This window comes from Amborella trichopoda, chromosome 2 (assembly GCF_054954075.1).
Source record: "Amborella trichopoda isolate Santa Cruz 75 chromosome 2, AtrichopodaSantaCruz75HAP2 v2.0, whole genome shotgun sequence".
In the NCBI taxonomy this organism is placed as follows: domain Eukaryota; kingdom Viridiplantae; phylum Streptophyta; class Magnoliopsida; order Amborellales; family Amborellaceae; genus Amborella; species Amborella trichopoda.
Genome location: NC_142337.1, coordinates 54,413,756 through 54,426,605, shown reverse-complemented (window position 1 = coordinate 54,426,605; position 12,850 = coordinate 54,413,756). Strand labels below are relative to the sequence as shown.

At 38.9% G+C, this 12,850-nt stretch overlaps 1 protein-coding gene across 1 annotated transcript in view; it reads left to right on the top strand.

Moving 5' to 3' along the window:
• Nucleotides 1–12,660, top strand: part of PFD3 (prefoldin 3) — a 31,186-nt gene extending 18,526 nt beyond the window's left edge. The window contains exons 4-6 of the mRNA XM_020665397.2: nucleotides 7,614–7,733; nucleotides 7,854–7,955; nucleotides 12,301–12,660. Of these exons, the coding sequence (XP_020521056.1) occupies nucleotides 7,614–7,733; nucleotides 7,854–7,955; nucleotides 12,301–12,372 (294 nt within the window). The 3' untranslated portion in view covers nucleotides 12,373–12,660. The remainder of the gene's footprint in view (nucleotides 1–7,613; nucleotides 7,734–7,853; nucleotides 7,956–12,300) is intronic.
• Nucleotides 12,661–12,850: the final 190 nt, after the last annotated feature.

Genomic DNA, 12,850 nt, shown 5'->3' with positions numbered 1-12,850 from the left:
AAAGGAATGACTCTTTATACGAAACAATAAAGCTTGGAAAGATTCTCTAAACCTTAGTAGAATTGGAGAAGAATATAATCCAATGTGGATTAGAGTTTGAAAGAGTGCGAGATAAAGCAACTAGGGAAAATGGTTTGACCTTTACCCTTAGATCATGATGGCGGGTTTAAGGATGAATGATATTAAAGGCCTCACTCACCCCACAGATCTGCAAATCGAAGGTAAAGTCCATACCATTCAAACTCTTAACTTATGAACAAAGTCCATATAAGGACCTTGACCCACTCTTGATACGCATGAGATATTTGTGTGAGAGGATTATGAGGGTGAGACGTTGAAGACAAGGGTCCCTAGGGTTTCAAGCCATCACCAAGGAGAGGAGAAAGGTGTCAAGCAGATGTTGAAACTCAGATGTTGAAACTATGTCCTAGTTGGGTTGCCCGTCAATGGCGCAATGCCTCTTCGGCATGCATGCTGAAGAGGAAGACAAAGGCTCTTCCTAAGAACGTATGTTCTTTAGTTGCAACACTGAGCACGTGGTAGAGACCAGTGTTTTGAATCTTGGCACTCGGACACAAACGAGTTACTGAGCCTCTAGAAATTGCCGAGGCCGCCCAAGTACTATTACTTAGGTTTCTCTCTCTTGTCCAACCCACGCTTATCTTCTCAGCTTTTTAAGGAAATTTTTAGCTTGGGTAGGACTCAGACAAGTCCACTCAGAACTGCTCGAGTTACTCAGCTCAGGCAAGGGCTGTGTACCTAGCCAGGTTGAGTAATTTAACCTTGGTAGAGATTGGGAAAGAGGGTTTTCAGCATGGAAGGAAGAAGATGGACGAACTTCTAATGGGCCTTGCATGTAATGAAGGGGGTACTTCAAGGCATCCACAAATGTGAAAGACAATTTCCACCCCATTTAGGTGAGAGAAGACAAAGGAGGTCTTCTCAGAGGGCTATCCACCTTAAGGCTACTACAGTTTCGAGGTTGAGAAGTGTGTTCTTTATGGGCTGGTTGAGGTGTCAAAAGGAGAACAAGGTTCTTGCAAACTGTCACACAAACGCAATAGAGAAAAGGTGTTCTCTATGGGCCAAAGATCATAGGAAGGGGATTCTCATGGGCTGTTGCACATGGGAAGAGGACCCAAAGAGGTTCTCGAGAAAAAGGAAAATAGAGATCTTCAGCTGGTGCTTGTGCACCAGAAAGAGAAGACCCTAGATGACAAAGAAAAGCCCAATCCTTGAGAGGGAGAATAATGAAATCTTTTTTTGGATTGCCACATCTCTTGAGTAGTTTTTTCGAGTTTGCATAAAAGGAATTTGCCTGAGTAATGTCGCGATTGATCTAAGGTGATCTGGTGTGGGGTGAACCAAGTCTTTGGAGGTAATTCTGCACAACTCTCAGAGGTATGTTTTCCTGTTGTTTTGTTTCAGTCTTGGGTAGATGTGTCTGAGAACGTGACAACGACTAGGTCCAAGGGCATCATCTTTGTTTTTGTGTCATATTGTGTTGTAATGATGAATAAAATATTAGATGACGTATGTAAAGTGGCCATCTCAGTGTATGTAATAAAAGTTGTTTTAATTTTTCTAAAATCAATACCTAACCTTGTGAATTACACTTTCATAGCACAAATTACTTAAACTATGTCCCAAAGCTTAATTACAACATGCAACTAATCTAAACAAAATTCTAAGGAATAAAATCGACTAAACAGGGAATTAGAATGCCCAATTAAAATAGGGAAGCCATGTTTTGAACCCCTTGTGCCGGGGCCATGCAATCAAGCCCTATAAGGACTTAATTTTGTCCCTTTGAATTGTACAAAAGTGGTTCAATCTCACAAGAATGTGTAATCCAAATGGGAAACAATTACACACCTTAAAATCACTTCTTAAGATATCAACACACTGGCATTATCATCCAAAACAGAATTTCAAATGTTTGAATCTAATCGGATAAAGAACAAGAGAGTTGTGGCCAAACTACACATGGTGGTTCCTCGCAAAACAGTCTTGTATGAAAAGATTATGAACCCCCATAGGTAAAAACGTGATGAAAAAGTTCTGGAAATTACTATGCATGATCATGAATTCTCATGCATATGGGCTATAACTCATGAAGGACCACACTATGGATAAGCATGATAAAAGATGATCAAATGGATTCTAAGATCAATGAAACTTTTATAAATTTAAAACTCCAGCAACTATAGATGTCAAGAAAATGATCTTATGAGAAAAGAAAATTCAATGGAGTTTACCTTGATAAATGCACACTATGGACTTAAGCATAAGAAAAGAGGACCACCATCAAGATCACCATTAATGGAACTCTAAAATCTCTCTATTCAATTTTCTCTCACAAAACGTTAGAAAAAGGGGGGGGGGGGGGGGGGGGGGGGGGGGGGCACGAAATTCCCGAAATAGTTCAACAGTTTAGAGATAGTTAGGGTTTGAGATCTCATGATGTGCTTTTATAACATGGGTGTAACCTTGGATCCAATCAACACCCTTGATGCACTAATCCAAAGGCACATGAGAGGCTAATGTACCTAGCCACCCATTCCTATCCAGCCACTAGGATGAAGGGATGGGATTTCACACCATTATCACACACCCGAACCTTAAGTTATGCCACTTTACCATTTTTCTTTGGCCTATGTTTATGTTTTTGTTCCAATTGTATCCAATATGCCCTTACAAAAATACCTTTAGTTTTTTTAATAATGTATTAGAGTAGATAACCACAAAGTCTAAAGGGCAAAGAAGTAATTGGCAAAGCTCACACATGTAAAGATATTCTACTTTATCATAGCCAATCACTTTATTATCTAAAATTTCAAGCCAATTAATTTAAAGATAATGTCCCCTTCACACATGTGTGAAGATATTTTTCAACTCAAGTTTGAAAATGCATTTTTTCTTTAATATCCAATAAATAAATTAATTAAACTTCACACATGCCATGCATGACCCATGTGTGAGTTAATTAAGACATGTGATAAAAAATGGGCTTTAAGTTATAACATTATATAACAAAATATAACAATATGTAACAAGATACTATAACACAACCCCTTATAAAACAGGCAACCAATTGCCAATTTGGTCCCCCTCTTAGGGATTAGCGCCCAGCTGCGCGGTGATCCTAGAGTGAGGCGTGGGTTGCCATGTGGCAGCCCTATGGCCACTTGGACGCCACATGGCACTAACAGATTAGGACTAAAGTGGAATTTGAGTCAAACAATTTGAAAAACCTCATTTTTTTAGCAAATAAAATTCCAAAAAATTCTCTAAAATTCACAATAAATATTTAAAGTATTTTTGAGCAATTATTAGGTTTTTCTCATCATTATAAAATCAGACAAAAGGTATAGTGAGATCTCAGTTTAATAACTATAGGTATTGGTGTACTCCATTGGTCTAGTCTCCAATGATGTTCCATCGAGTCTTAGATCGACACAATAGGCCTATGTTCCATAGTCAATAGACCTATGTTTCACAGTCTAAAGCAGAGACACATAATTGGCCATATCAAAGCCGCTGAGCCAGAACTTCCGATCATTCTGCTCTCAATGGATTACAGGTGTACCCCTATGGGAAATGATCTAACTCAATTATAGGAGTCCTCTCAAAGCACATGTGTACTGGCTCTTCCAAACTCGGATAATGCATTTGGAAGAGTGGCTTCCCGTACGAAATGAAAATGCAGTCAGGATATGGACTTATGTCCCATAAGTCTTGACCATTCCATACAGGGCGAATGCTCAATAAGTACTCGGGTTCTATTTTTCTCGTTTAGATTTTTCAAGCCCTGACCGATTGCAGTTAAACATGAGGCTAACCTATAAAATCCTGACTAGGAGGTGACCCTCACACCTCTTTGAGAAATTGCTTTCTCAACACGTGAACTCTTGATGCCTCGTGCGTACTCGGGGTAAAAGAATCTGGGCTCCATTCTGCAAGATGCCAAGATTTCAATCTCTCAATTGCTCCCACTAAATGAGAGACCACTAGAATTTAGGCCTTGATAGACCATATTTCCAACATATAGTATAGGTTCCCATTTCTTAAATGTTGAGTCCATTATATAACGTCCTTCCCCTTTTCCACAAGTATGAGCGTTATGGGCATAAGTTTTGCTACAAATGCTCAGATTAAACGTTTAGTTGCTTATAACATAAATGGTTGAGTTCTGCACTATGTATCTTTGAAACATATGGGGATTATTTAAGGAAACGTGCTTGGATCATGGCGGTAAATGCGAGGTTTTCATAGCCCGATATCTCAAGTTCCATTCCTATGTGACCTTGTCAAAAAAAAAAAAAAACACATATAGGGATTATTTGATGACAATTTTGTCAAATAGTGTTTCTTTCAATTTGCAATTTACCCAATGGCAATTTGGTCAATTGTCATTTGCCTCTATGATTGTTACAATTTGAATTATAAAGTGGTATTATGTGGTGGTGGTGGTAGCATGGCAGTGGTGGTGTTGGTGGTTGTGGTGCTGGTTGTGTTGGAGGTTGTGGTGCTGGTTGTGTTGGAGCTTGTAGACTTCTTGTGGTGGTGGTGGTTGTGGTGGGGCTCTGGTGATGATGGCAGTGGTCGGATGGTGGTGGTGGGTAGGTTGTGGTGGAGTGGTGGCGATAGTGGTACGATGATGGTGGTGGTGGCAGCTTGGCGATGAGGTGGTGGCAGCTTGGGGATGAGGTGGTGGCATAGTGGCTGTGCAATTTTAGTAGTAGTGGTGACTAGTGGCGACAACAGTGGTGTTGGAGGTTGAGGCAAGGGCAACAATTGAAAGTGGATGATGTGAACTAGCACGGTCTGTATAGTTTTAAATTTTTATTTTTCAAAACTGACTAGAACACTTAATAAGTCCAATGATTACAATAAGAACTCAAATAAACAAATAAAAACTCAAAATGGATTCTCACTTGCTGCCACTTTTAAAACTCTTCATTACATAATAAAAGATTACATCAACTTGAGTTTGGGAACAAGAAAACATAAGAAAGCAATATATCAAAGGTGTCAAAAGATTACCTCTAATGGACTTTGTACACCATACACCGGGTCTCCTCCACCGATGGCGCACGAGATCTAGGTCTTTCTTGAATCTCACAAACTTGAGAAGCTTGGGCTAAAACCCTTCAATGGATGTGGAGCGTGCCCCATCTATGCTTGTATCAATGGGTCATGCCCCTTTCTTTTCTTAGAGGATATGAGAGATGTGAGAGAGTTCTAGAGGGGGTGGTGTGCCACCTTTGCTGAGTGAGAGAGAGCTCTAGGAAATTGTGGTGTAGAGATGTCCAACCATTGAGATATTTTATAAAAGTGAGGCTAGGGTTAGGGTTTCTAGAGTTTAACCTTCACTATGGAGATTCCATCTAGACCATTGATCATAGGTGATATGTGGTAGTCATACAATCTATAGATCATCCATAATGATTTAACGGAAGGTGCTATAACCTTATCCCTCATCTTCTTTAACCTAATTTCATCAAATATTTAGTGTAGAGATAATATATTGTACTTTCCTTTTAATTTTAATCAATCTCTACACATGCTACTTTTGAAAATTAGTTAGCGCTTTTCGAAACTTTTGTATCTTATTTCCAGCGTTCGAAAATTTGGCCGCCCAACCGCCTAGGCGAAAAATTTCAAAAAATGCTTAAGTGCTGTCTGGGCAGTTGAATTATGCAGCTTATCTCTGGGCGCCCGCCTAGGCGCCGCCCAGTGACAGTTTGCAGAAGGGCGAAAAAACCCTCAATGAGGGTAAAAAAAATGTCATTTTTCCCCCCTAAGAGGGGGAAAAAGTGTTTTGGGAGGTATTCTAAACCCCCAAAACAAAAATCGTGGCTTTGAGGGTGAGAAAAACTCCCCAATCCACATTTTTTAACATTGCTCATTTCTAATCAATGCATAGCTTATGATACAAGCCAACATAAAATAGAAGAGTGAAAGGAGTGGGGTGTCCCAATTATGAGGACATAGTGGGCCCCACACCCCATCAATTGTGGGCTAGAATGGGGGGCCCATAGTGTACAATGGGCCCCCATACAAATTAATTATTTTAGTATTATTAAAATGATTTTTAGAAAAGAATAAATAATTTATTTTCTTCTCTGAATATTTAAATACCATAAAGTCCAGTTCTAGCTTATTTAAATTCAATTTTGATAAAAGAATAAATAATTTATTTTCTTCTCTAAATATTTAAATACCGTAAAATCCAGTTTAAGCTTATTTAAATTCAATTTTGATAAAAGAATAATATCTAGAAACTTATAAAAATTATTTTAATATTCTAAAAAATAATTTATAACAAAATTAATTATTTCTAAATTAATTTGATGGGAATCGGATCCAACTTCGTTAGTGACTATGTCCATCTCTATTAGTGACTATGTTCTACACTCGCTTTCTCAAACTAGCCCAATAGTTCCCATGACCCACAGTCTATCACAAGGGTTCAATATTTGACTACCAAAGCCAGCCAATAGGTAATGAAAAAACACAATCCTAGTCTATAGACTACAGATTTTCCCTAGGGACAAGCCCAAGTCACACAGACCGGCGCACACATGTCGCAATTGGTGCATGGGGGCTATCTCTTGCACATGTACATGCGACACCTTCAATGGTATTCACTTTTCAATACAACTATCATATATACATGTTGTGTGATGGTCATGATGAGGATTTGGCCTTTGCTCCTTCAGGCCTATCAATCACACACAAGAGTCACAAAGTCCGTTGGCTAATTATCCTGGGCATCTCTCTGACTGCATCAAGGGGTAACCCGTCTCGGTTATGCTATATGCCCAAGTATCATAAGGTTTTATAACTCAACACGGCTCGTCAAGCCTAGTTTGAGTCTTGGCATCAGAATTGCCGACTTCGGCCCCTCTTGGGCCATACGCCCACTAGAGTTTATTGTTCCACTATCATAAAATTCATTATATGCTCTCGTAAGGCTTTTAAATGGCCACAAAAACCCAACAACAGTGTTGGTGATGGTGGCTGAGTGGGTGATGTAATGGTGGTGGCTAGGCGGTGATGGTGGTGGAGTTGTGGTGGTGGTTGCAGTCGGTAATTGTGGTGGTTGTGGGGAGAGATAGTGAGAGAGCCAAACTGAATATTTTGCAAAATGACTTGGAGTAGTGATGTAAAAAATTCAATTTGGGAGCCCAATTGCATTTGGGAATAAATACAAAATTTTCTTATCAAACATCTCTTGATGTTAAATCGGGTGGTGAGAAATTTTCGAATAAGCCATAAATTCCACATAAGCTACGTGTTGGAGTAATGAAAGATTTGGGTGCAAGTTCCATGCGATGAGATGAGATTCGAAATAAAACAGCTCCTATCAATGCTTTGGCCTTATTTATGACCCATATTCAATCGTCACTCTATCAGTGCTGGGATCTGTTACTTGTACCAAGGTCTGTGCTTTCATGGACTTACCTTGAGTTCTAAGAAAGCATATGCATCTTATGTGGGAGTTTGATGACTGGATTTGTTAGGTTCTATCTTTTTCTTTCAAGTATGCTGCAGCTTTCAAAATATTAAATTTGTTAGTAACCACTGGCGTTATAATATTGGAACAGGCACTAATAACCGATTTTGAAGTTTCTGAGGGCATATATTCACGAGCTTGTATTGACGAGACAGACTCTGTGTGCTTATGGTTGGGGGCAAATGTAATGCTAGAGTATTCTTGTGACGAGGTTGGTGTTTCATGCTTTCAACATGAATCTTTTGCATATGTTCCTGTTCTCTTATACATTGAGCTTTCTAAATCTAGAATGACCATAAACTGCTGTGCATGTTTGGATTTGATTTTGCAGGCTAATGCCCTCTTGAAGAAAAACTTGGAAAATGCTAAAGCCAGTTTAGAAGTCCTCATTGAAGATTTGCAGTTTTTGAGAGATCAAGTAACAATAACACAGGTATGCTTTCTTCTTCGTCTTTTAAATTTTTTACATTTTTGTATTTTTTTTGGGGCTAAACCTTCCATTGATCTGAGTTTGCCAGTGCACAATGACAAACATATCACACCATGCCTGTGCATTTCAATGCACACACATGGGCACTGGCATACTTGTGTATGTGATGTTTGTGTGTGCGTGCCTGTGTTGTATGCTGTTCTAACAGTTAGGGGGGAATATTTGTCATGCTTTCTGCATCTGATATGATTCTCACTTGGTTTTGGTTTCCATTTCCTTGGGGCAGCCCCGCCGGGGGGGGGGGGGGGGGGGGGTGGGTCTGTGTGTGTGGTGGGGGTTGTATTGGGTTATGTAGTGATTTCTTTCTGTTTTACTTTGTTATTGTTCATAACCCTTTCTCAATGTACAACATCAAAAAAAAAAAAACAACCCCTTTCTCAATGTTTGGGAGGGCCATCTAAACTTTTAAATTTTTACTTTTCTTCTTGGGTCTTGATCACAGCCTCAAAATGGATTGCATAGGCAAGAATGAGGTAGAAAAAGCATGTGATGCGAGACCTAACAATCTCCCTCCCATTTGTGTACTGCCTCATCAAAGCTGAGTGGTTGTGTATGTAAACTTCAGGATAATCTTCCCCTTGTCTACAGCTTGTTTCTTGCTCTTGTGCTCGTCAATGTCTTCCAAGGTTTAAAAAAGCGTTAGGCGGCCGGCCTGGCACCCAGAACCTTAGGCACCCTGTAGTACAAATTATATATATATATATATATATATATATATATATATATATATATATATATATATATATATATATATATATATATATATATATATATATATGGAAGAGACGACAGAATGCCTATGGGCGAAAATGAACAGTATTTTCGCTCATGGGCCTGGCGCTGCCCAATTTTTTCAGACAGCGTGGATTAAAGAGGCAGGATTTTTTTCACACAAAAATTGTACGAGAACCACCATGGCTCCCATAGGTCCGTGGTGGTTTTTAGGCGAAACCGTCACGGACATAGCATGTTCATGACAGGGGCAAAACACTATAGCAATTCGCCTATAGGCGTTTTTAAGACTTTTTGTGTATGTGTGTGTATGTATGTGCGTGTGCATGTGCATGTGCACGTGTGCGTGTGAGTGTGAGTGTGCATGTGCATGTATGCGTTTGCACTTGCACATGGGTGTGTGGTGTTGTTGTTGTCCAAACGCACATATATGCATATATTTGTGTCAATTCCATAATTTGTTGCATTTGAATGTATTGTAACATACTTTTTCAATACAAACATATCGCATGTTAAGAATAAACCTGTTCAAAATTTCAAAATTCAAATCACAAATTTGTTTAAAAAAGTTTAGTCTATGTATTAGTAATAGTCTCCAACACTCCATGTTCCATAATAACATGCCAATGGTACCCTAAAAATAATTCTAATGAGAAAAGAAAAGTTTAGAATGTTTCTTCAAACCACAAAAAATACTTTTGATTCTCAGAAATAAGTAAAGGTAAGAGATTTAGGGTTTATGGAACTATACTTAGCTATAGGGCTTATGGAAGTGTACTTTAATTTTGGGGGGTCGAAAATAACCCCCATTTTCTATTTAAGCCTTTTTGGGGTCAAAATTATCCCCTTTGCCATTTTGGGCATCTTTAAAAATTAATGAAAGGTCCACGGCCCTAGGCGCCTGCCCAGGTAAAGCCACCCAGAATGGGGCACCTAGGCCTAGGCGTGCGGCCTGAGGTCTCTTGGGCGCCTAGGAGCCGGGCAGACCGTTTTTTGAAACCTTTAGCTCAATTTCAATGCAATGGGTTGCATAGGTGTTTCTCATCAAGTTTTTTTTGAGAGAAAGGGGTCTACGTCAAATTATTCCTCAATTTCATGAGTTCCTTCTTTGCATTATGTAGTTTTTCATTTTATCAATTATAAACTCAACTACATATTCCTCACCAACTTGCGTCACCACCATCAAACAATTTCCACAATAGCTTCACAACTTTCATTGCTCCTGTGGCATCTACACTGCTATGGTGCACTATCCCACATGAGGAATGCACCGAAAAATTATGAAAAGTTATCCCCTTCACTCCAACCATAAGGCATGATTGTGACCCATGTTTTCTTCCATGTCTGCATATAGTCATCAATGAACTGACCTACCTCAATCACCTCTGCATTGAAGCATGGCCCACTAAGCTCATATTGGTGGGGCCCTTGTCTTTTTGACTCTAGGCCTTGCATTAGCAATGATTGAGATCATGGGTGCATAATGCCTGTTGTTGGCTGTGTTGAAAGGGATAACATTGTGCAACAACTTCATTATTGCCTTCATTACGCTTTCCCTTATTGTTTGGTTGTAGCTTTCTTGATGTTCATCTTACTCTGACGAAGGCTTAGAAATGTAAGATAGGTTCACTTCAAGCCTAGAAAGCAGCATGCAATCAGTAAGTTGAGTGGGCAGAGGAAGCCTACCTTGTGATATTCACCCCTCAATGTGTGTTCCCTTTCCATAAAACCTGTACTCTTAATCAGCTAGGACCGTGACCCACCATATTGGCAATGTGCCTTGAGATCAACAATTGGCGTGGAAGATAGGTTCACTTCAAGCCTAGGAAAGCAGCATGGAATCAGTGGATTGAGTGGGCAGAGGAAGCCTACCTTGGGATATTCACCCCTCAATGTGTGTTCCCTATCCATAAAACTTGTACTCCTAATCAGCTAGGAGCATGACCCACCTTATTGGCAACGTGCCTTGAGGTAAACCTTTGGCGCTGACGCACCCTCCCCCTAATGAGCCCGAAATCAAAGAAATAGGGTTCAGATATTCAGGCTGACAAAACCCGGCCAATGAGGGGGAAACTTTTGGACTCGGCCGAGTTCCTAGAGTTGGGAATCTCTAGAGTACTCTTATACAGGCACTGACTGGTTGAACACAGTAAATATGCCAGCTCCAATGCTCCAGGGGTGACTTCCGGTGTTTGGAGTGGAGACCCCCATCCCAATCTGCTTAGGCAATTCCAAACCGCCTCAGCAAGTTTTCAATGGCTGGTATACAGTAATGATGTTGGACACAGGGCAAAGTGGCAACAAGCTGGCCTCCTTGGTGGCATGCTATGTTCAACTATATGGTGATGAATCCTTATTTCTCGTGGGTTACCTGTGCAACTATGATGATGAGCTCATGTTTCTTCAGTCCTTAGGAAGCTACGTGCTAGGGGGGAGTGTGTTGAGTCTAGTTATGTTTTGAGAGGGAGTATTAGAAATCAAAGCAGAACTATTTTTCCTTTATGTTACATCTGAGAGCTGAGCTATAGCCTTGTGTGCTGCAAGTTGTAGCGCTATCATGGGAGTCATAAGGTTCATGGGTATTTTGTGATCTGATTACTCGCCTCCATAAACTATGTTGGAAATGCATATTATCAGAGAAGTGCAATGCACTGGTTTATGAAAACATACTCAAGTGGGTCATCTAATATTTTTGGGACAAGTTTCTTGTGTTTGGATAACAGTTTTATTTGGACTATACTGTCTTATCTAAAAATAATATACTCTGTAATATCTTTTTGTTAGTTGTTTAGTGCTTATCTTAATATGTGCCTTTTATTGTGGATAATATCATTTAATTATTTAATTTTTTTAGTGATTTCCAGTTATTTTTAGCAATTTTTTTTTCTAAAAACATGTACTTTCAATGAATTATTTTGAATGAAGTAAAAAAAGTGTTCCAAAAAAGTAAACTTATATATAGAAGTGCCTACATGTTTATCTTAAGATAACTTTATGATGGACACTGCCAGATAACAAATAATTTATTATCAAAATTAATTTTATTGAAATAGTGAATTATTAATGATAACGAGTACATCCAAACTGGCCCTATGAAATTTGTAGGGAAAGAATTCCTTGTTTTATTTTTCCCAAGATGTTCTGAAACAGTGCAATTCCTAATGCAGAAAAGTTTAGACCAAACAAACCACTTTCTACTGTTAGATTACTTCTCCAATTATAATAAATTGGTTAAACCACCAAAAAAAGAATTAGAATTTATCAAGATTTTGTCTGTATAGTTCTGATATTCTTACTGGGTGAGTGCCCTATAAATCTGGGTTGTCCTTAATTGAATTGGGAAACAAAAATCACAACTGACATCCCCTACCCACCATTTATCTTGTTGCTTTTTGTTGTTGTTTGCTAGATGTGAAGCATATCCATTCATGTAGGCATTGTTATATTTGTCTTCATGAGAATCATGGGCACGTTCTTGCTTTAAAATTTCGGTTGAAGCATTATAGAACTGATTCGATGTGGTGCCATAATATTGTTCGCATCTTGCTGATAACAGGTCACAATTGCTCGGGTGTACAACTGGGATGTTCATCAACGCAGGAGTCGGCAAGCTGCACAAGCTACTTGAGACTTACTTGAAGCTGAGTATTTATGCGTGCAGTTTGCAGAAGTTAGATTTATTTATTGTATTTTATTTTATTTTATTTTATTGTTCCCTTAAATAACTCATAGATCAAGAGTACTTTTGAGTTATTACTTTAGTTAGGCACCTGCACTAGGGAATCTTGTGATAGAAAGTTGTGTTCTCTTTTGCTCGTGTATTAACTTAGGTTTACTTGATTTGAGTCACTCTTTGAGTGTAAGATATTTGCTCCGTTAACCCCTTATTTGGTAATTTCATGTATGTATTGATTTATTTGTGTTCCTGTTGATAAACCAACATCAAATAATGCGAGAATTATGCCAAACATGCTGCCAAATCATATGAAGCATGTAATGACGTGAGCAGTGATTAGATACATGTATGAAAACAGGACACGATTTCTATGAGTCCTTAGAAATCTATTTTTGAGATTGATTTTTTACTTAATTTTTCTAATTTATAA